Below are 24,393 nucleotides of genomic sequence, written 5' to 3'. Positions count from 1 at the left end.
GATAATTCTATAATAATAATAAAAAGAGAATAGGAGGATGATCAGGTGACCTACTGCTTACTTCACTAGTTTTCCATTAAAATTTAGTTCAATTACTGTTCTTTAGGAACCAATTAATATGTATATAATTTACAGAAAACTAAATTTGAGTTTTATTTTCGAAAGCATCTAGAGAATATATTGTATTAAGTACCTACTTTCTAAAGAAAAAAGATTTAAAGGTTAATTGTTTAGGTAGGTCTAAAATGAAATTACTATTGAATTCCACACTTTGTGATACATCTTAATAGTGAGAGAGAGGGGTGATTACTATATCAGGGTTTACTGGAAAGCGAAGTACCCTTTAGTACTCTAGAATACAAGACTGAAACACATTAAGTATTTGAAAATCACTGGAGCAACTTCTTGGAAACCCAAATTCACAGTATTTCATGATTAAAAATCGCAACCTACCAGAGAGCAGCCACATCCAAAGCACTCTTTCCTGGCTGAGAATCCCAACTACCTGATCGTAATCTTTACCCAAATCCTTCCACTCTCACAAACACGTTTGAATGACTCACCAGTTCTATTTTGCTTATAGTAAGTTACCTAGTAGGAAACAGAACCACTATTTGCCACATATAATAGACTGGATAAACAACAGAACATACCCTGCTTTGGGTCTTCAGTCATTATTGTGATTTGCTTGCTAAACAAGAGAAGCAACCTTCCTGATTATCATTTATTGCTTGAAAAGCAACTGATTAGAAGGAGGAGAGGAAAAACTCTCTTGGTTTGTTTGTTTTTTCTTTTTTTAGAAAAATGAAACATATATTTATATGTAAATATTGGTATGTAAGCATGTATGTTGGGGAATGAATATAGCCTTTACCAGCTAGTGAAAAAAAATCAGTATGAAATGTCCTTGTTCTTTCAGAAGGAAAATTAACTAAGAGACCAATTATAAATAGGCAGAGAAAGACAGTAAATCCTGCTTACCACTGAGAGCACCAGCACGACCTTCCAGTGTTACTTGCCAGGTAAATGAATCTCCTCGTGTCTTCTCTGTCTCTAGGTCTTTAGGAGATGACGGAAAGATGCACTTCCACAGTAACAGCATTCGTGGCAGATGATGTTGGACAACTGCAGGACCTGTAAATGTTGACAGTTGTCATGCCAATGCAAGGATTAATAAAACTAAACCTTCTTTCATTCTTTTTTTTTTCTGTGTTTGTAAAATCTTTACAGCAGTAAACAAAACCTTATGCTACTTTCTCAGCCTTCTCATATGTAATTTCTCAAATGTTTACTGTTTTGGTACTTCATTTTCATATGTAACTACCCACTGACACATTTACTAGTATGTTACCAAACCAACTACAATCTCTGTTTTACTAAGTATAGACCCTGTGGATCACCAGCATAGAAGAGATGTAATGATCAACAGTGATGTTCAGAAAAGCAAGCATAAGAAAAAAATGGAAGTTGTTGGGCAGAAATAACACCTGAAAACATGGCAAGTGCCTTAAAAATATTACCAAAGCCAATAAAATACATTCTTTATTAGCAATTTACTGATTACAGTCAATAATCTGACCATTAATATATATCAGAAAGTTCTGTAAGATTTCAAATGCCTGACAAGATGCAAATACAAATGATTAGCTCATTTTTTGCTGTGACAACTATTTAAAAATTCTTCTATGAATGACCACTAGGACATTTGGTTAGATTCACTTTGAAATTTATCATCTACGTTTAATTAATAGCAGTCCCACTCCAATCACTATTTCTCAGACATTGCTCCCAATGAACTAAAAAGCAAATTTGAAAGAAATAACAACATTTTGATCTCAGAAAGGTTTTCTAAAATATTTCAACATTTGGGTTTTTAAGAATTATTGTGCAGCAGTAAACTAGACAAAACCTCCAACTAAAAATCAGACAGAACACTGAACACCTTAATGTAGATAAAGAAAAATTGTAGAAAGCTACTACCTAATGTCATGAGAGCAGCTATCAAGAGCCATCCAGCCTGCATTCGCTGCAGTGAAATGCGACTGTTCTGAGATGCACAACACAACAAATCCTCTGCTACTGTCATGATTACCTTCAAAGTAAAAGAGAAAAACAGAGCATCACATTTTGGTAACTACCAATTTTTTTTTTTAATACTATTTGGTATAATACTTAATCCTATTTTCTTGCGCCCAGATAGAATGTCATCTTCCTCTTACACTATGGCAATAAATCAGGCTCATGAAGTTGCAATTCCTGACTTCAGTACTAGTCTGGGATGGCTTAAAACAGTTCTGTGGAGTACTAGGTAAGTTACGTTGCTGCTTTGTACTCTCTCTTTTATCAGCAGTAAAATCACAACTGCTAATTCCCACAGGAATATGCATTGGAAGGATAGAAGTGTTCTGATACTCTATTTATGCCACAATGTATGCACAACATCTATGACTTACAGCTCAAAAGAAGGGGTGAGAGTGGTAATGATCTTTCTATCCTTGTTTCAGAATAAAGCCTATTGTTCTTTCTGACCATTTTTCAAATCAACAAATGGTATGACAAATAAATTAAAATAGTATAGCTGGAATTAATCCTATTTTAGCTGCTCCAGAATAACTGCACATGCACACTACGGGCTAAATGCAAGGTGACTCCGCTTGTTACCAAAACATAAGCTACCTAGAACTTACGTGGAGGAACACACCTTGTGCTCATGCACAATTACCACAGTATGGCTACAAATGCTGTAAGTATTCTGCATATAGTTTGCTTCAATTATGTTTCACATATGCTAAAACATATTTCTTACGACTTGCATTATGTCCAGTCTCCAAAACAAACTGCTCATAAATCAGTATTGCAAGTAAGAAGTGTCATTATCAAAAGTATCATTAAAAGCTTCAGTATAGAAAACATCCTTCTATAATTTTTTTTCACACTTAAAATGTCATGAAAGTTTGTTTCACCAATGTTTGAGATTTTTACACTTCCAGAACTTCATGTGAAGTCTTTTTTCCAATCTGAAAATATTAGTTTCCCCAATTCCATAATGCTACCAGGTGGTTGTAAAAGAAGAAATGTATTTGTATACATTCCAGATACAGTTAATACATTTGATTCTAAAATAAGCCTTTTTAAAATTATACTACTAAAAAATCACTAACAACTTAGTATACTTAAACTACCTGTAAAGCATACATGCTAGAAAGGACATAATTTAATGATTTCTGACAGTTTTTCTCTCTGTGTACTAGGAGGAATGCCTTGTATTTGAAGGATTTTTTAAAACTGAATTATAAGCAATAGCACTGAATGTTAAATACATATAAACTCACTAATTACTTTATTTTCTTTAGGTTCCACCTGCAACTCTAACTGCTCTCTCAAAGGAAAATCCATTAATATAAAACAGCTTCTCTACAGATCATTATTATCTATGTTTGATACTTCCTTCTCAAAACTGCTCTATTTAACAGTGGTCTTTTTCTGCTTCTCAGAAGAGGAGCTAGTCTGGAATCTGGCAGTGTTCCTAGGAGAGAGCAGAAAAGGGCTTTTGTCAACTGTTCTGTTCTTCCCCCTGCCACCATAGTACAGAATACAGTGTTCCTCCCATATTTTTTTCTGTGTCCTCCCATACCTCCTCCCTAGTCCTATCTCATCCTATTATAATCTTCTAAAAGAAATCTTTGTTAAGACTTATGTTTCTCTGTTAAACAGAAACTTCAGCTCTGCTTAGGTGTAGAGTATTTGAATGGCACTTCTTATCTATAAGTGGGCAAACTACATTCGTTTTGTTCTCTCCACATGATCTTTCAGCAATCACAAGGAAAAGTTCATCACTCAGGACTCTGAATGTCCAGAATGTTCTTAATGTTCATTGACTCTGAAACAGTCTTTTTCAGAAGAGAGAATGTTTCTACATTATGCAAAGAATTAACATGTACTGCTGACATTTGTAATGCACCATCGTTTTCCAAATATGAGTAACTCAATGGATAAAATTCTAACGAAGATGGAAACAGCTCCTTTTCCTGGTCTTTATTTGTATGGCTGCATATCTTTAAAACTTCAGAGCACAGCATATCCTACCTGCACTAGTGAGGAGGGTTGCATCTTAGACTGTGTTAATGCAATAAGTTGGTTTCTGTACAACAAAGCAGAAGTGTGTATCTGTTGGACTTGACCAAAGATTTTCAAGATAGTACATAATTGCAGTTATTGCTGTATGCACTGACTAACCTGTACACTTGAGAGTCATTCCCAAGAAATGAGAATTTCGGATCCTGATACATGTGAGAAAAACACATGCTTATTTGAGTTATGGTATGCTTCAAAGCCCTCTTCTTGAGGAACCAAAGTATCTCATCAGTAACATTGGGTATTGTGACCATATCACAAAGAAAACATGTAAATACTGCTGCAAAAAAATATAAGAATGGCCTATATGTAAAGTATTCAGACCATACCTTCCCTTTTCCATGTGGAATTCCTAAAGGACAATGCTTTACTGCACCCAGCAAAGCAGCAACAGCAAAACTATAGCCAGTTACTGCTTCTGGGCAGGATTTCAATGCACTAAGACGTTCAATGCAACGATCCAACAGCAGGGACACATAGGAGGGCAATGCTACTGCAATACAGCGCAAACACCAAGCTGCTGTTAGTCTCACTGAAATACTGGGATGAAGAATGACAGAAATTACTGCTTCCAGAACTCCTGAAAAATAAAATGCATAAACACACTTAAGAAAGAGGCAGATTGTCAAACAAGCGAAAATGTATATACAGGACTGGCAAACATAACGCTATCCAATTTCTATACTTCTCTTGAAAAAGTACTATCGTTTTTTATTTTGAAGTAATTGTAACAAATTTAAATAATTATGCTCTTTTTAGAAAAATTTATCCTGGATGAAAAGTAACATTATGGAGAAAACCTAACATATTACAGTTATCCCCCAATATGCATAGAAAATATCTGTACGCTTCTATAAGGAAGCAGAAATCCATGCCATGGATGCAGCTAAATGAAAACAATAAAGGTACCCAGCTCAATCAAACTGTTTATTATAAACATTATGAAGTGCTGGACCTTAAAAGCAACCCTTAATGGAATTAAATTTGATGAAGATGATTTTTTTTTTTAATTAACATTCTTGTACAGGTTAGGAAAGATACAGAACTCTTTGGGCAATGTCTGAAATTTTCCTACAGCAATAAGGCAGCCAACTTTCCCTCCTTACCCCTTTTTAAAGTTTATTGGAAGAATACAGAAAATAACACAAGAACTATGGAGGATTCTGGTATGGAGACTGAGCACCAGAAGAATAGCCATAAGAAATCAAAGAAGATCACAGTGAACAAACAAATATAAATTTAATTTGTACTCTGGTTCACAAAATAATTCAGGGCTTGTACCTGCACTGGAGTCTTGCAGTAACGGTGCTGCTGTAGTTCCTAAGCCATGAATGAGACTTCCAAGTTCCTGAAGTGCACACACAAGCACGTGCTGACTTACTGTTACATCTGTTGTATTAATTTTTGTTTCCAAGTTACCGTCACTCATTGCAGCATCTGATAACACAATACAAGAAAATCACCATGAAATCATACCAAAATCAAACAGATGGGAGAAGGGTTTTTGCCAACAGAGGTTGTTTATATTACTAAATAAGCTTCTACCATTACCATTTTTGTTTCCATAAAGGGTTACCTTCACTGAGACAAGTACATTTCTTTTACTAAAAGGATGGCGTAGTAACCTCTGTGAGTGCAAGAGTATAGATAAATGGAAACTACCAAATTGCTTATCTTTACATGATGGGGAACAGTAATAAGTAAGAAGTGTGTTATCATCTGCCCCACCAACAATAACTTGAAGAAGACATGCTTTGATATAACTTGCCAGATTTTACTGCATTGTAGGAAAGAAGAAAGGGAAGAAAAGAATGAAATCTTGCAAGAGCAAGCAAGAAGGCGGAGAGATGGAACGAAGAAGAAGGGAAAAATATGATGTTTTTTGAAAGTTTATCTTCTGAGACATAAATGTTTACATCTGTTTAGACACAAAACATTCCGATATTTAAATCAGATACAATATGCAGCTGTACACCAGAGGACAACTCCTTATGTCCAGGATTCTCCTTCTTCTCCTCCAGAAGGCCAGTGGTGGAAGATCAGCGGCTTTTTCTGGAAGCAGTGTACAAGACCTTATCATGCAAGAGATCTGTTTTCTCTAGGAGAAATGCTCATTTGTCGATTAGGAACAAATGCTTCTTTTTTGAACCTTCAGCATGTCAACTGCTTTGAACAGGAAGGCAGGATCTGACTAGACATGCGTTATCTGCCAACCTAACTTACTTTACAATATTGTCTCTATATTATTACTGCAATTATTTTATTTGTTAATGGTTAAATTAAAATGGTAAATGGTACATTTGCCATTTTGGAGCGTTACAAAATCTGTATATACTTGTGTGGGTACACACATACAAAACCACAGACACACACAAGCAAATAACCAGCCCAAGCTAAAAACAAAGCAGTCCATCAAAAGCCCTCTACATTATCATGGTAATAAATCAGCACTATATACTCTATTTCTGCAGTCTCTGGATTAGGTAGTTGGACAATCACTTAAAAAAGGAAAAACAGAGGCCCAAATGGATAATCTTGTTAGACCCATACCCACAACTTTCTTCAGTTTCCAGATGGCCTGACAAATCTCCTTGGCAGCTGCAATCTGAGCCTTTTCCTCAAGCAGGCCTCCTACTGTAGCTCGAAGGATGAATGAAACACAGCGGCGACAGCCGATAGCATCCGTTGGACTCTGAATAGCCTTAGGGTGAGACTGAGACACAAGATCTAGAATATGTGATAGGAAGGCAGAGAAGTTCCTTTCAAGCCATTGTGCTCCTAATGTAGAGACAAATACTACATATGCCTGGAAGAGATTTGAAAAGAAACATATTTTAGGGCAAAATATCTGGAAAATCACTGCTAACTATCCTACATACATATTTTTTTAAGTCTTCACATTGCCACAACTAGAACACGAAACTGAAATGATTTATACATTTATGCATCCATAAATCACATATATTCTCACTTTTAGGTATCTGCAAATTTTATATCTATATCTATATATTATTTTTAAAAATAATTTAAATTACTATCCAAACTGTTATGGGTCTCTTCCAACTCAGCACATTCTGTGATTCTGCACTAGTAATATTGCAGCCTGCTTTAAAGGACTGTAAGTTATTTCTAGTTGCTTGCCCATGTCATCTCATTCCAGAGTATGAGAAATGGCAGTTTACCCTGCACAGGCACTTGTTATGTAAAACACTGTGTTTGGTCTCACTGAACAAGAGCTTCCAGCTATTTAACATTCTGCACATGGAACCCAAATTTAATGTATGAATGCATTTTAAGGACTACTATGTTACAAAACTATAACCCATAACCCAGAGAAAATAACCCATTGGTTATTAAAGGGTCTGAATCAGGGAACGTTTGCAGGCCCCAGACACTGTTCTTCAACCCAATGAATTTTAATTGTTTGCCTTGCAATGGAGGTACCATAAAAAGATTATGTTTGTCACCACAAAGAGAAAGAATGCGGAATCACTTTACAAATCTAATTCCCACAAGACCATTTATTTCGCCACATAATAAGCTCCCCTACAATTGCCTTCCATGTGCATATGTTGGATTTTTTAAATGAATAGATCAAGAAAATGGAATACAAAAAAAAAGAGAATATGCAAACGAACACACAAAATTCCTCATAAGAAAGTTCACAATTATTGCTTATATCCACCAATTTCTGTATTTGCCTCATACATACTTTGTCTTGTGTCTAACATAAACAACAAAATTACTCATGTAGAAGAAAGGGAACTATTGTAGACAAAATAATTATACTATAGATCCTGTTAGCAGCTTATTGTTCTTGACAAATACTACTTAGGTTTCATTATGCATCAGTACATTACTCTGGTTTTACAGATTTGAAAACTGAGGAATTTAACAGGATAGACTTGTGAAGAGTCTGCCACGGCTTCATTTTAAACTCTGTCTTCAACAAATATAAAATCTTCCATATGTAAGAAGTCATCTTCAGAGACTTTCTTATTTTTAAATTTCATAATAACCTGCCATCACTAATTAATACATTTTATAACTGCAAGTGTTTTCTACTCACACGCACTGATAAATTCACAATTTTCCAAGCTTTTTTTACAGAAACATTGCACTATTTAAACTGTTCTGGTACAGTTTGAGTGTACCATCTGTCACAGGTACTACTGCGTTAACACAGAAATGCATGAAAAAAGAGACAACTTCCAAAGACCAGTACAAATAGTCAAAACATTGGACTGAGATACCTGATATATTCCTGGAAAACTAATAAAACTACCCTGTCTATAGAAAAAAAAAAAAAAAAGAGAATATGCAAACGAACACACAAAATTCCTCATAAGAAAGTTCACAATTGCTTATATCCACCAATTTCTGTATTTGCCTCATACATACTTTGTCTTGTGTCTAACATAAACAACAAAATTACTCATGTAGAAGAAAGGGAACCCTAGGAACCCTAGGAATCTCTGGCATGCATTTTCTAGGCAAATAGCTGTCAACGTATTATTGTTCCCCAGCTTTTCTGTTCTCTCTGCCAAAAGTTAATGCTTCCACTCAGCAAGACCTGAGCACAGAAGACAATTTGTGAGCACCTTCTAGCTGTTTCACTGCAAAATCTGGCAGCTTGTATTAGAAATTCAAGCTAATTTAAAGATCCTTTGCACTGCAGAAGTTGAAATGTACTGACAAACTGCCTTACTGGCAAAGGTGGTTAATCATATAGCTGTGGGATTGTAACATACTGAAATAATCACAGCTGTTGAATACATAAATGTTCATCATGACCTTTAGTCTTGATTCACAGGTTTCACATTTGAATATCTACAATTTAGCATGTTTACATTTAAGACAATATTTAGAGGATGAAGCCAAGCTGATATTATGTGAAAATTTTATAGTGTTTTTACGAGCGTGCACTATATGGCCTGACTTCAGTCCTGTTCAGTTAACAAGATTCTATGCTTTGAGCATCCTGGAACACAGCAAAAGAGATGCTGGGTTTTTTCCACTAAATTATGTTTTCCTTACTTTTCATGCACTTACTCAAAGCAGAACCATCCTTTCAGAACTAGACTTGGAATTCTCTATAGAGAAGGAAAATATTTCAAACTCAAACATTTCTTGTAACTTCTCCCTTTAATTTTCAGACATAAGGAAATAAGTTCTAAATTAAAAATTTGAGGAATTTATTTATACCACTCATTTGAAATTCATATCATGTGAAGCTTTCACAAGTAGGACATATTTAGTTTTTAAAATTTCAAACTCTCGGGTAAACAATAAGCAACATCAGAAATCTCTTCTTTTCCTTCCAGCGTGACTCAAGAAGTAAATCCTTATTTTCAAGTATATACATTTCATTACAGATACAAAAAAAGGAAGAAAGAAGATACATATGCAGAGCAAAGCAATGATACAAATGTTTAGCAATCTCAGAAAATCATAACTGATGTAATCCAAACCTGGGTGACTCCAACTCTAACATCTCTGCTGACTGAACTGGTCCCTTTCAACATATCGCCACTGGCTCGTAGAAATCCACAACTTCCACGAAGAAATCCAGTTCCCAATAGCTCCATCACATCTTCCAAAGAGATTCTGCGGAAGTTATGCTTGGTAGATGCTAAGAATAGATGTAAATCTTTAGAGGAACAGTTCTAAAATCTTGCTACATTTAAAAGTAGAGAGTTTCAACTCTCTTAATTTTAGTAAAAATAATTTGCACAAACTCAGTAGCACAATCAAATCTAAATACTGTTTGAGCATAACTTCACAACAGAAACTAAGACATTTTAGCACTCAGTGCTCCAGCAAAGCACAGTCTCTCTCAAGTTTTCCTGCAATAAGTACCTTTAAGTAGTTTAAGCCATTACTTAATATGCATACTTTTTCCCATCCTCAGCATTTACCATCTATGCTCCCTCTGCAAAAAGGTCTGTAAGGTATACCCCTACCACCCACAGTTTCATGAAAGCCCTGGTTCTGACACATTCCAGCTTACCAGCAAAGACAACCTCTATTCCAAACTACACACAGGGCAGATACCTCTCTGCTACACTTAGCCAGGTAAGGGCATAACTACAGGTTCTCTTAGAAAAAAAATCAACTCACCTTAACTTTAAGATAGCTCTCTAAAAGAGTGAGAATAATAAAATATGCTTACAATTGTCTAGGAAAATTATTTATCCCCCATTCCTATTCCAATTTCAACACTTTATTTCTTGAAATAAAGTTCTTCTAAAATACATGCTGGGACATGTATGTGTAAACTTAGCATGATGAGATCACACTGTGCAAACAAAGTGACCTAAAATTTTCACTGCATTTTTCATTCTCTTTCAAGGACTGAAATGAGAAAAGGAGTAAGAGAATTTGAGATAAACACGTCCAGAAAAAAAAATTAAACAAAACCCCCTCAATATCAGCAGGTTATCAGTTACAATGCACAAATTTCAGGACTACAAATTTCTTCATGTACCGCTCCCTCCACCTCTCTGACAGCTCCTTCTAGTCCCCATCTAGCTTCTGCCCCACTTAGCTCTAACTTCTTTCTAACTAAAAATAACTAAAATAAGGACAAAACTCCTTGAAATACCCAACCAAATAATTTATAAGCTTCTTATTTTAGAGCTTCAGAAATAGCAAGTACTTTGCTTACATAGATTAAAGAAAACTAATGAGTCTATAAAGAGGTCAGAATATTATTTTATTTTACTGAGAAAAAGATAAATGCTGATTTTTTTCTGTAACACAGTAATTCTCTCCAAAAGATTCTTAGGGAAATACTTTGTAAACAAAGACTTCAGAGTCTACAATGCAAATACAGAGCCTCAAGTATTCTGAAAAACAGTAAGTTGGGCTTAAAGGCATGTCATTTTGTCATTTGCTGCTTATTGCATTGAAGGCCTTCTTTGTTGCCATTGAAGGCAGAACAAACAGTCTGAATCACACTTATCCTGCACCCTGTTACATTTTGCTTAGATTACAGTTAGATATTTAGCTTGGGGCTTCTAAGACTAAAACCACTCAGTCTGAATCACACAAAGTATTGGAAATGATAACTTTGTGCCAGGATGCTTCAGTTAGCTCGAGTACTGTCTGTCAGAAAAAACTGTTACATGGCTGTTGCTGCAAACAGAACTGCCTGCTAATTTCTGCTTCTGATCATATTTATACTGCTATCCACTGACAACCCAGATATTGCATTGATTACTGCAGAAAAACAGCTTGAAGGTATCCTTAACGTTTTAGTTTGACAGAGAGACAGCCTCAAATCTTAGTTGTTTCTACACTGCTTAAATTAATCTTGCTTTTAAATTCCTGAAGTTACTAATTTCTCACCATACAGTAACAATCTCATAGTGGAGAAAAAGTTTTACCAAGTACTTTTCATTATTAATTATTTTATAAAGATAGATAGATAGATAAATAGACAGATAGACGCAACCAAAAGCACAGCAGTTCACAAGAAAAAAGACCAAACCAGAGACAAGAACAGTCGAAAGAAGCTTATAATGTGATTTTACTTCAGGCTTCAAGAAAACTTGAGAGCTTCTTATCATCTCACAGATTTTTACAGATGAAGAATCAGCAAAGAAAGTACATACTTTACCTGTTGTCTGCTTAGATGTTAGAGCTCTAGCCAATATTGTGCCTAAAAGTTTTGAAACTGCTAATCGTACATCATAATTGGAACCTTCAAAGGATTTAAAACATAAGGTAACAACACTATCCAGGTCTGTACTCCACATAAATACCGCTTCATTCTGAAGTTCAAGAAGACACTAGACAAAAAAAGGGAAATAAAAGTGTTTTGACATGGAAAAGCACTCAGTAAAAATTTTTGTTTGCTCCATGATACACTGAGTTCCCCCTAACAAAATAAGCACTTTGCTTCACACTAAAATGACTTGAATTTTTTCTGCCAAGTTAATATTAAAGAAACACAGATAAGCAAACAATGTATTTAATTCTGTGTTCATCAATCATTAGAACAGAATTTTATGTCTCAGGGAGCTACTAAAAACAGCTCATGGAGCAGTTTACCTTTGCAGCAGCACAGCGGACAGCCATGGATCGATCTGTCAAACACGATCGGGCAGCTTTGTAAATATCTCTATGACAGGGGATAGCAGCAGCTCCTAAACCATTTAATATATTTTGCAAACTAAGCATGATTTCATAACGACCTTGAGACTGAAAAATGAAAAAGAGAAATGTTAAAGCTTTGTAACCCTAAGTTCTTTGGAACTACAAAACGCCAACTACTGAAATAGGTAAAAAATGGTTGAGTCTTTTAGAGATCTATTTATACCGAAATAAGTTAAAGCAGGTAACTTGCCCTAAAACCCTATAAGCAAATGAAAATAGGAATTCTATGTTCTATCGAAAAGTAGTAATTACAACTATAAAATTCAAAACATAAAGTATGAGCTATAGAAAAAATGTTCTCATTAATAATGCAATTACATTTTCTAATTTATCAAGAAATTTCATGAATTCAGATTAAGAAAGCTGTGATCCACCCTTTTATAGTCATAATCAATTAACTCCAGTACTTCTTTAGAATTTAGACACTGATTTTTATCTGAATTTTCACAACTTTTTTTTTTATTTTGGTATCATGCATTTTCTCTTATTCATTCGTCCAGCTACCAACAGTAAAAATCCTTCTATTTTTCCAATCATTTTTTAAACATGCTGTTCCAATACCTCTGCATTCTTCATTGCTTTAAGCACATTCCCAACGGTGTCAGTAAAACTGTTTCCCAAAATTCTTCCCAATCTTTTGTATAAATAGCCCAAGCATACCACCGCAGCACTAAAACAAAAGCAAATCCAAAGATGCGTGAAAATGGATGCAGTTAAGAGATGAAAGGGATTAAGACGACTGAAGTAATCAATGGGCAAACAGCAAAATAACTAAACAGGATGTCCCAAAAATGTAAGTGGATCATCAAAAGGGAAAAAAAAATTGTTTGTATGTGGCACATAACCTCTAGAAGAAATGCAGATATGAGGGTTACTAAAGTAACTTGGATAATACAAGAATTCAGGTAATACAGTCTTCCAGTACATTTTACAATAGGAATACAGTTTTCATATCCACTTTTAAACCTTAACATTAATTTCATGCTCTGTGTCATGCCGCAGCAGATGCTGCCAGAAGTAGCCAGGGACAGGTTTACTTACAACTTGATGGTTGACTGTAGACTGCAAATGGTCTAGTAATTCCAATTCTGTCATTATTATATAACAATACATAATAAGGGAATACCTTGAAGGAAATAAAACTATAAACCCATGTCCTTTTCACTGTAGACAGATGCTGAATTTAGCATCCATGTGAAATACTTGACAGCTGGGTTCTGTGTACTCATTGGCCTCTCCTTTAGCAAAGGCAAAAAATGCTAATATTGAGAAAAAAAAAAATATCAAGAAATAAAGAAATAGTTGCCTAATAAAAGAGCATTTTCGTTTCAATAATTAGTTAGTGAAAACACTTGGGTTTTGTATTGACTGATCTGTAACTAAACCAATTGATTTCATGAATACAAGGAGAAAAAGAATTGTATGTTTTATCAGCTTTCAGTTCTTTTCCAGACCTACTTAAATAAGCAGACATTGCTCAGCATCCCCTTCAACAAAACAAGATTTTTCTTATTCCCCACCTGAATTCAAGTTCCACATACATAATTTTAAATTCTCATACCTAATATATTCTTAATTAAAAAAATACATTTAATATTTACAGTAATTCCCCACACGGTAAGAAAAACAAATCTAGTACCTTCTATCTCTTCTCATACCAAAATACTACTTTCATTAAAAACCCATTTTTTGCTATTGCTTTTATCCAACTCAGTACACACCAACAGTTTGGATTTAAATTTTGTTCATGGTGTGCCTGGGCATAAAATTAGTATTTTCCCATTTCACTGCTAAATTGAGTAACTGATGGTTACAGGTACTCTCCTTTATAAAGTAATAAAGCTGCATTCATGCTGCATGACCTGTTTATCTGATTTGGTATAGCATTCACATCATGCTGAATTTTAGTAGCAAATGAGCACCTAACTAAGGTTGTGTTTAAAATGCTTGCCTAAAACATTTCCATCTTCCACCTACAGGAAAGAAGAAAAGTGATAAATTATGAGATAAGAGACCAATTCACTGGAATCTGTATTTAAAGGAGTTCCCAGGTGTATCAACATATTGTGAACACTGATGGTGAAAGTGTTGCTATGAGACAACATGGGCATGCATGCTAAATATGGACAGATGGCAAACAAAGACAACACTTTAATCAAGATCAAAACAACAACAACAAAAAAAGCAGTTTTCTACACTGAACACCAAGTAGTTCACATATTTGCAGCCTAGGATGAAAGATTTTACTCAATAAACAGATCTGTACTTCCAATTATTTTCTGTAGCCTGTTGTTTCCGTGTCAATTCTATCAGATATCCCTTTACCAAAACTTTATTGAAGAAAATCGTATTTTACAGTTCTCTTTTTCTCCATCTCTTTTTTCCTTTCCTCACTACTGCTTGCATACCCAGGAACACTCTGAACATGGCCACATCTCTCTCTCTCTCTCTCTCCCCCAGCTACTACTCTGCATTCTGGCTTTGATTATCTCCCATTTCTGCTTCACTGCCAATGGCCTCCCCCATCCCTCCTTGCTGTGCTGATGTCACCCCACTTCCTCCAGTGTGGCATACTGCAGCTGAAGCAGGAAGGCCTGCAGAGCTCTGTCCCACATGACAACTCACCTATACTGTTAATGCAAATCACTGGTAAGAATATAGCATAGCAGTAATTTGCTTTGCAAGACTAAGACCCTTTATAACAAACTTACTCTTAACTCAAAAGACTGCACAAGAGGTCAATTGGAACAAGAAGGAAACAAAAAAAAAAGGTATTAGAAAGTACAACTGACTCCTTGCAAAACCTGTTTTCAGGAATCTTTACCTGTGTTGTCAGAAACAGGTTTAGCACATGAAGTAAACGATGAAGAGAGATTCTACTCTGCTGTCAATACCGTATCATTAATGCACAAGGATGTTTTACTATCTCTCCTTTAATTTAATTCACTATAGTGAGAGATGTGCATAATTCAGGAATGAAGGTCATTCATAACATTTCTGCACATAAAGATCTGGCTTCACATTCTGAAGTAACAGTCCATGTTTCTCTGCTCTGTTGGTTATGCTTTAGGTATTTAGTAACAAACATTGCAGGTGTTTCTAACTATATCCGGTTTCCCAGCTGGATTAAGAAATGTACTCAGTACCTGTCTTTTGTACCTGGAGTAGTACTTGTCTGTTTTAGTGCTCTTCTCAGCACTATTATTACCTTCTCCTTGTTTTTTAAGCACCTGCCCTCTCATAACTGTTATCCACTGTTGGTATTCTCCCTGGCCTGATTTTCAATTGTCTGTCTGGAGACCACCAGGTACCTTCCTGATGCACACATACAACATGGACTACCAGCACAATCTTTGTTTTATTATGTATTTTATGGCAGTGAACTCAGATGCATTTCACCACTTAAATCTGTCTCGTTATTACTGGACTTGAAGCTTGAGGGTAAAAAAGCACTTACAGTTTTGTAGGCAGATAACTTGGTGAGTCATCTTTACTCCGAATGAGTTCATTGCATTTGTCAATTGTTTGGTAAACAGAAAAAGTGTCTCCAGTGCTATAAAGTACAGCTAAATTCTTGGCAAGAAGCCGTCTGGTAGGAGGTCCTGGTGAATTGTTTAATAAAGAAGTCAATTGTTCAACCAGTTTCTTCTGGTTTTCCCTTATGTCAGCCTGGAAATAAAATCAGTAACCAGTTAAAGTCCAGTTAAATTTAAAAGTGAGTTACAGATGATTAATGTAAATTATCTTTACTTTTCATTACTACCATTCTGATAATGACATGCTGAACTACAAATGAACATTTTATTGCATTTTTATACTTAAAGAAAATTTCAAGCAAGTGACTATTTTATTCTTCTTAAAAGACCCAACACTTTTTTTCAGAGCATGATTATTTCTAGTAGCATTTCAAGAGTATTTTCCTTTTGGCACTTCTATACTTAAATCTTTCTCAAACAAAGTTGCCTTTTCTTACTTTTTTAAAGTCTGCTTTAAAATAAAAGAATTCACAGATATATAGGAAGTTTAATAGCAAAGAACTTTAAAGAAGAAGCTGAGTTTCAAGAACTTGAGCATTAGAAAAGAAAGAACTTCCCTTAAAACAATCATCCAGTCTTGTATAAATTTTTTAAATACTCTTAAAAAAAAAAAAAGTACCTAGCACTGTATTTCATTTACATATTTTCATCACCAATAACAACTCTTAAATAGCATTATTTTGGTTGGTTTACTCTTACTCTTACATGCCTACATAACCTATTCAATATCCTCTAAACAGTGAATCAAACAATTGGAGAGTTGGCTAGAAACAGATCTCTTACCATTTGACTAGGAAAATTTAAAAAAAACAACAAAGAGATAGATGTTACTTTCCTGCTTGCTAGAGAAGCATCAAATAATTGTGCAACACTAGGTCGAAGCATTAGTGACATTCTTCATAATGGGGCTGCAAAATCTTGGAGTAATAATAAGAGTTAAAAAATAAAATTCCTTTCATTGGACAAGTGGCTCTGTCACTACAAGGGCTGTGACCAAGAACTTAGAACACTTAGAAAGCTGCTGCTAACACTGAATATGCTTTCACTCCTTGTACATGCAAGACATGAGGCAAATAACGTTGCATATTGCTCTTTGATTTTAAACAAAATAACAAAAGGATAGGCTCTTCTTCTCAAGTCTCATTACACTTACTCTGCTAGTCACTGGTAAAAGTTTTTCCAAAAACTGTAACCATGCAAAAATAAACTCTGCTTTTTGAAATTCTCCAAGCTGGTTATACGCTTCTTCATTAAGTAGTAAACTGTGAGCTAACTCCATTCCTTGAAATTTTCCTCAAATCTCCCAACACCACAGAATGAAAAAAAATCCAACAGACTACCAGAACTTCATTAATCAGTTTTCTTCCTTGTTAATATCTGGCAAACTGGAAGTTTGAACACCTAAACAGAAAAAACAAAAAGTTAATAGAAAGTCAACAATCATATAATATGTAATACTCATGCTTGACTAAAAAGAAAATTTCAAAGGAAAGCCTAATATAAAAAGTAAATCATAGCAGTTTTATTTAGATGTCTTTAGTAATACCAAATGTTTTTAAAAATGAGATAATGGTATTGATGCAGTATGCCAGTTGAAGTTAAATATACTTCAGAGTATATCAGAGGGGTTCCCACTGAACAACTGATTTTCCTTCACCTTGTTTTGCATGAAGTGAGATTTTCTAGTCCTTGATCATATACTTGAAAGTAATGACCAACTGACCTCAAACATAATAACTTTGTTATCAAGAACAAAGTGTAGCAAAAGCTGCAACTAACAATTAACAAACTCCTGTTAATTATATTCACAAATATAAATGCTGACATATTATTGAAACACTTTAGATATTCTCAATGCCAAGCAAGGAAAAAAAAGCTTCCAGAATTTCATTGCTGAGAAAACCTCTAATAATCTCTTGGAAAAAAAACCCCAAACCCAAACTTGAAAAAAGACTGTTTCAAAACTCAAAGTTCAAAAGAAGTTATGTTTCACTTATCTCTCTGATTATTTTGGGAATTTCCACATTATTGATAAGCAAACCAAGATGAAAAATACTTCTAATGATATCTTCCCCCCCCCAATATCTAAATGCCATATAGCCTCAAAATACAAAATAGAATATTCTGTAGGCTTCACAATTAAAAACAGCCAGGGAGATTCTGGTAAAATGTCAACCATATTCTAAACTCCCAAGCAAGTTATCCTTTTCAGAGGTCACTAAGACTGCTGAACACGGTTTTTCCTATGCAGTAACAACATTATAGCGTAAAATGATCCGTCAAATAGTAGACGGGCAATATAAAGCATTGATAAATAATTCAGTACTCAGGTTGTCATCAAACACAGAGCAGAAGGTTACCTTTACCACTTTCTACACTTTTTTATGTAAAATGTACTCACAAAAAAAAAATTAGTCACATTTCATTTATTATAATGAATTGTCACTTCAAATCTACCTGAAATACCAAGCAGCTTGACAAGGCACCACACTATAAAATGGCAAGCAGATCTAAATATACATAGCACATTATACCTCTACATATTTTGTCTACCTAGGTATGTAAAAGTTCCAAATTTACCACTTATCTCACTCCTAGAACACTCACAGAATTTAGCTCTATCCTCACATTTTTTGAAACATAGCAAAAAGAAGTAGGATTAAGTATAGAGTTTCATCACTGCTCAGCATGAAAATTATATATATATGTCACAAATGGTCCTTTTTTTCCTCACCCAAGGCCTGTTCTAACACCTACCATCTCTAAACCACCTACTAAACCACAGCAGCTTATCCAATTTACATACCCATCTCAGGACTACAACTAATAGTTGCTTTCCCTAACTGAAAAGATCAGTTTGTTGCCAGACACTGGCACTTAACTTACCTAGCAGATAAATTCTCTTCATTGTAAAAACTGTCTTTCTGCTGCTCCAGGCTTTTGGATCAAGGATGTTAAGAACTCGATTTTCTAAGAAAATAATTAATACAAAGAACAACGTTAGGAAAGACAGCACATAAGAAACAAGTGTCGTTTGTATACAAAACAAGAATTTCAAAGTCTTGCAATACCAACAATGTTTATTAAGTAATAGCTCACCAAAAAAGACTGGAGCTCCATGAATATTACCAGCTCTTTATGTGTTACATTTAAATTTGGCAGACCCACCATATGTGCCATACAACTGGGATCATTTAACTACTGAAATCACCTTTCTTATTTCTGCTTCATTAACTCAGTTTAATTCTAAACCAGTAAAAAGGAAGTTCAAACAGCATAATAACCATAATAATTTTCTAGAAAGATTATCCAACAATCAGCAGAACTCACAAAGGTGATTCAACTGTTCTGAAAAATTCATGTACAATACTATCAATACAAGACATGAGGATTATCAATCCATTCTCCTAGCCTCCAGATATAGTTTTAATATTAGAATTCATGGGCAAAAACATTTCCTTTCAAAACTCATTCAACGTGAACTTATTCTGGCAGGACGTGAAATACAGGTTGCATGCTATTTTAAAAGCATTCACTTTTCAATCACTCCTCAAAAGACTAACCCTGAAAACAAAGAAAAAGTACATGCAGACAGAGTAATCCAAATTTCTTTTTGCCTGGTGAATCAGTGTTCAGTCTGCTGAAGAAAAGGTTCAAGATGATGTAACAGCCTTCAAAAGGGAAGGTTACCAAGAACATGAAGACAGAGTCATTACTTTGTAATTAAAACAAGTGAGCTTCCCTCTTGACAGAAAAAAAAAAAAATTTCATTGTAAGGATTATCAGCCACTGGGACTTGTGTTGAGAAATTGCAGAACCTGCACCCTCAGGGGTTTCTACCACTTGACTGGACAAAGCCCTAAGCAACATCATCTCAAGTTATTATTGTAGCTTGTTTCTAAATGAAACACTTCAATTGTATAAGCACACATTTGCAAAACCAATTTAAATCTATTTATTTATTTTTAGCCTAAACTAAAGACAGAAAAAATGTTCTGGTGTAGTTGCTGATCTTTATAATGAACACCTGCTAACATGGCCAGAAACACTAGCATTTCTCAAAGAAAAGACTATTAGGGCTGAATTACAAAGACTGACTGCTTATTATGCAGGAATTAGTTTTTGTAGAAACAGAACTGTCCATACAGAACAAAAAAAAAAAAAATCCCAGACCTGATCTTTCCACTGCTGGTCAACAAGCAAACCTTGATTCCATGAACCTGTACAGAAAGCAGTATACTCTCTACCCTATGCAAAAAACTTATTCCAAACACTTATTGAGGCTCCCTTCAATAAGCTCTAAGCCTGCACACCAGGGATAATTATGAAACTTCAGAAGTAATGATAAAAGAAGAGCACATGCATACAAACTTGGGAGAAGAAAGGCAAGAATGCAGGGCATTAAGTTCTACTGCAGCATACTGGTTTTGTAGAGAACACAGCAAAAGGCACAGTGCTCACAAGGCTACACAAAGCTGAACATGCGGATGAGCTGCATTTGATTAGTAACAAATATGTCCTTGTTATGTATACAAGATATTTCCAGGCGATTTCTAAGTGCAGAAGAAAACATCCAACCCAAAGCCACACTGTCCAGACAGGTGGGACTCTGCTCTAACTGAAGGCGTGGCACAGCCACGCTCTGGGCTGGTCACGCACCAGGAAAGACTGAATGCTCTGTCAGCCACTGGAACTGCTGGGCCATCATCATGCACCAGTAAATTGATGCAAGTACAACCTAAGCATGTAAAGATGCACCTCTACTTACATGAAACCCATGTTTAGAAATGCTGAAATATTTGATAGTGCTTTTCCCCTGGTGTTATAATTTTGATGCTTCTCAATATGAAAAAGAAGTCTGGGGGAGAAAATGTAAAATTTAATTAAATGAGATGTATACTATGCCATTAACCAAAATAAAAAGGCATATGTGCCTGATGCAATCTTCATTTGCTAACCAGCATGATGCACCATCCTTTTGGTTTTGTCGTCAGGTAACTGAAGTAATTACAAGAATTACTTTCCCATCAGTACTACAAGAACAGATCAACCAAAGATCCCTCCTTTTTTTTTCCTGTGAGCTAAGTTTATTTTACATTTATACTATGCTACAAAACAGGCACACAGACTTATTGGCCAAGGCAGAAGTTGTTCCTACTTACTACTAACAAAAAGTTTTTCATTTATCAACTGCCAATTTTACAAGCAGGATTGTTCAAGACTGGTCAGAAAAGAGCTCAGAAAAGCTCTTGGAGCAAGCACTAGATGGAATGCCACCCTGTAAATTGAAAGGAATAAAGGGTGAATCAAGCATTAAAAGGCAACAGCAAATGAATTTTTGAAGTTTCTGACAAACCACAATGAGAAAAAAGGGACCTGTAATCTTCTTTAAATAAAAGGTGAGTCATCCAGGGTAAGACTGATCTTAGTAGCTCCCTTTAGCAATTGTCTTTCAAATATGATTACCAACAGACCACCCATGACAAAGTTATAACAGTAAAGAACCCAAATAGATCTGTTATGTGTATCAAGTTCATTCTGAGCTAGGTAATCTCCTCAGGCTTTAAAAGATGAGGGAAGCAGACCACAGACTGCTGTATATCTTTCACATGGAGTCTAAGTCAAAAATTGTAACATTACCACTGAAAAAGCTATGAGCAGTAATGGCAACTTAGTGAATTTCACTCTTCCTTCCAACTAGTGGCGTATTTTGCTTATGCACAAAAAAATAAGCAGTACCGAAAAAAAGTAATCTGCAATAAAGCAGACTCGTAACTGATCTCTCACTAAAATATCAGCCTTTAAATTATGACTCATTATTTTAATGAAGATTGACACAAGTAATGGAAACTACCACACAAAATCAATTTTGTACTTAAAAATTCATTTCCTTTTAAAATTTTTCAAATTTGATCTCTGTTTCAGCAGTTTGCTTCTCTTTGCTGGGAACAAGTGCTGCTCAAACAGAAATTTCATCAACCCCAGTTCTCTGAGGATGATGCTCAGGTGAGGATCTAATGCACAATCTAGATGAGGGTCTAAGTACTTTACACCTACTTTGTAGTGAAGAAAACAAAGTGCCATTTACCTTACCTTAATAATAATTATTTATATTTTTCTAATTTCAAAAGTATTAACATAATTATGCACTAAATCTGATATAATAAACCTGTGGATTCAATTCTGTACCAATGACTAATCTAGCAGAGACACAAGTACATATTAGCCCTCTAAGAAACTACTGTTGTTACTCATTGACAGTAATGAGTAACAGTAAAAAAAGAATAATAGTAATGATTAAAATGAAAAATGACCAGTAATAATAACAACCAGTGTTCTCGTAACAGCTGCCATTGGGCAGACTACACAATCAATGCCATAACCATCCCACTGCTGAAAAACAGAGCTGAAGCACATTTGTTAGCTTCAAGCTGACCCTTACTGCACTGCAGGGGTATTTTAACTAACTTCAAATCCACATTATTTTAAAATTATTAATTAATAATAGATATTATTTATTAATAATACATAATTATTTATATAATAATTAATAAGATTTATTTTCATCTGCCTAACAAGTGAACCAATAAGTTTAAGAGAAAGCCTTCCAGCCTGACACATTTAATTCTAGCCATTAACAGTTGAGATCAGTGTTACTCCTGCAGCACTGTTTAAAAGTTTAATGGGATGATCGTTAGCAGTGCATCGGAGCTGACTGCATGGAGAGACATCGATGCTCAAACCTTTGTTACACCCTTGCACGTACCTGTCCAGTGTCTCCCAAACATAAACAAAACTCCTGCCCAGCTCCCTCGGACTTACTTCTGACAAGAGAAACTGAGTGTGATGGTCTCTGCCAGCTGGGTGGAAAAACCTTAAAGCACCAGCCAAATGCAGCTATTACTGAATGAAACATAGACCAAAATCCAATAGTTACAGTGTACTGTTTATGCTAGTAGGCAAAAATAAAGAGGCCCCCGGGTCTGGAGAAGGCCAAAAGTGCAGGATCAAACTCCAGCAACTTCAAATGGGAGGTATGATTGCCCAGGAAACGAAGAATTTAGTTAGCTTTAGTTGTAATCTGGCTAAAATTTATAGCACACACAGAAAGAATCTAATTTAAATAAACAACAATTACAGAATCTCAGTCATTTCATAAAGAATGAAAAAGAACTAAAATTTCACCTTAAATGAGTTTGGAGTTTAGATACTTGAAATACATTGGAGTGGGAATATTCAAGAGATAAAGACATTTATAATTACGGGAAGGACAGACCAGCCTTTGTTTACTTACTCACTTCTACAAACTACTACCAACTAACTCACAGAAGCAAAGTCTGCCTCAACATCTTCAGTTAGAGAAGGCAAAGCTAAATAAAAGCATCAGTGTAAGTGAATCAGTACTTCCACATCCTTTGTGTGGCAGGATCCCCATCATTCAGCCAACTCGTACCTTTTTTCTACATACACAAACCTTAAACTTTTGCTCCACAGAGCTACATGAAGCAACAGCAGGTAACTGCTGGTCCCAACATAACAGTGACCCCTCTGTACATACTTTATGTTCAGTAGTGCTAATCACTCTAGGCCTTTCATTCAACCAAAAAAAACCCCAAAAAACTGGGAATTTCAGGTGCCCTTTTACTACTTTCTTGTATGTATTTTCAAAGAAACATACAAGGAAATGTAGGAAATTTTGGCACCAGGACAAGAAGAAGAGAGGGGAGGAAGAGACAAAGAGAACATTAACTCCCCTGAAGTCTGTTTCCTTAGCAGAAACACTGGTTTCTGCTGACATGTTTCACTGATTAAATACTTCATGAAGAGGATTAAGAAGAACTCATGAAACCAGAGCCCAGTCTTTCAATGCATACACACACATACTTGAATTTGTCACTGCCTGGTCTCATAAATTTAAACCAAATTACCCTTGGCATCAAAACTGACAAGTGGTTTTCATCCAAAATTAATATACAGCCATAAAGAAGCCAGGTATTTTGCAGTGTTACATTACATTGGTCAGCAGTAGGGAAATTTGAAGCCAAGCACAGAGAAGATGGGACCAAAAGTGATGTTTGGCAGCAGTTTGCAAGAACAAGCCACAGGAGAAAGTCATCACAAGACCACAACTCGGAGCACATGGAAAATAATACCAGGCCAGAGAGGAGAAGGTCCAAAATTTTAAGGCCTTTAAATCAAGCAGAACTGTAACTCTTAACACCAAATTTTGAGTCCATTATCATGTGAAAAACACAGCAAATAAATCTCACGGTTGAGTACTCATATGCTTTATTGTATATTCTATGGTATAAAGGGATTCAGTTTCCCTCACAGATCTTCCTTTTTAAATAAAAATATGTACATATTTGCATCACATGCTTATCCCAAACAGCAAAAAGCAATGAAAAATCTGACTACGAGCAACAAAAAATAACAGATGATTGCAGAACCATCCACTTCCTCTAGTTATTGCTGAAGATTTCAGACTAGGACAACTTTCACTTATGTAATATTTTTGTATGCAATTATTCTGCTTAGAAACATGATTCTGAAATCATAGATG

General features: G+C 35.2%; 1 protein-coding gene across 6 annotated transcripts in view; it reads right to left on the bottom strand.

Moving 5' to 3' along the window:
• The window catches only part of HEATR5A (HEAT repeat containing 5A), a 65,304-nt gene that overhangs the window by 36,926 nt on the left and 3,985 nt on the right, over window positions 1-24,393 (bottom strand). For 5 of the 6 annotated variants that reach the window (XM_032113347.1, XM_032113346.1, XM_032113351.1 and 2 more), the window contains exons 2-13: window positions 18,717-18,800; window positions 16,984-17,231; window positions 15,752-15,963; window positions 12,856-12,964; window positions 12,190-12,339; window positions 11,756-11,927; window positions 9,606-9,766; window positions 6,685-6,940; window positions 5,416-5,571; window positions 4,464-4,714; window positions 1,981-2,092; window positions 982-1,134 (exon numbers count right to left, since the gene is read on the bottom strand). In XM_032113347.1, the coding sequence (XP_031969238.1) occupies window positions 982-1,134; window positions 1,981-2,092; window positions 4,464-4,714; window positions 5,416-5,571; window positions 6,685-6,940; window positions 9,606-9,766; window positions 11,756-11,927; window positions 12,190-12,339; window positions 12,856-12,964; window positions 15,752-15,963; window positions 16,984-17,109 (1,858 nt within the window). In that variant the 5' untranslated portion in view covers window positions 17,110-17,231; window positions 18,717-18,800. Of the gene's footprint in view, window positions 1-981; window positions 1,135-1,980; window positions 2,093-4,463; window positions 4,715-5,415; window positions 5,572-6,684; window positions 6,941-9,605; window positions 9,767-11,755; window positions 11,928-12,189; window positions 12,340-12,855; window positions 12,965-15,751; window positions 15,964-16,983; window positions 17,232-18,716; window positions 18,801-24,393 lie in introns of those variants that run through there. The other variant, XM_032113352.1, reaches the window with a different exon arrangement.

This window comes from Corvus moneduloides, chromosome 6 (genome assembly GCF_009650955.1).
Source record: "Corvus moneduloides isolate bCorMon1 chromosome 6, bCorMon1.pri, whole genome shotgun sequence".
NCBI lineage: Eukaryota > Metazoa > Chordata > Aves > Passeriformes > Corvidae > Corvus > Corvus moneduloides.
This window is presented reverse-complemented; position numbering and strand designations above follow the sequence as displayed.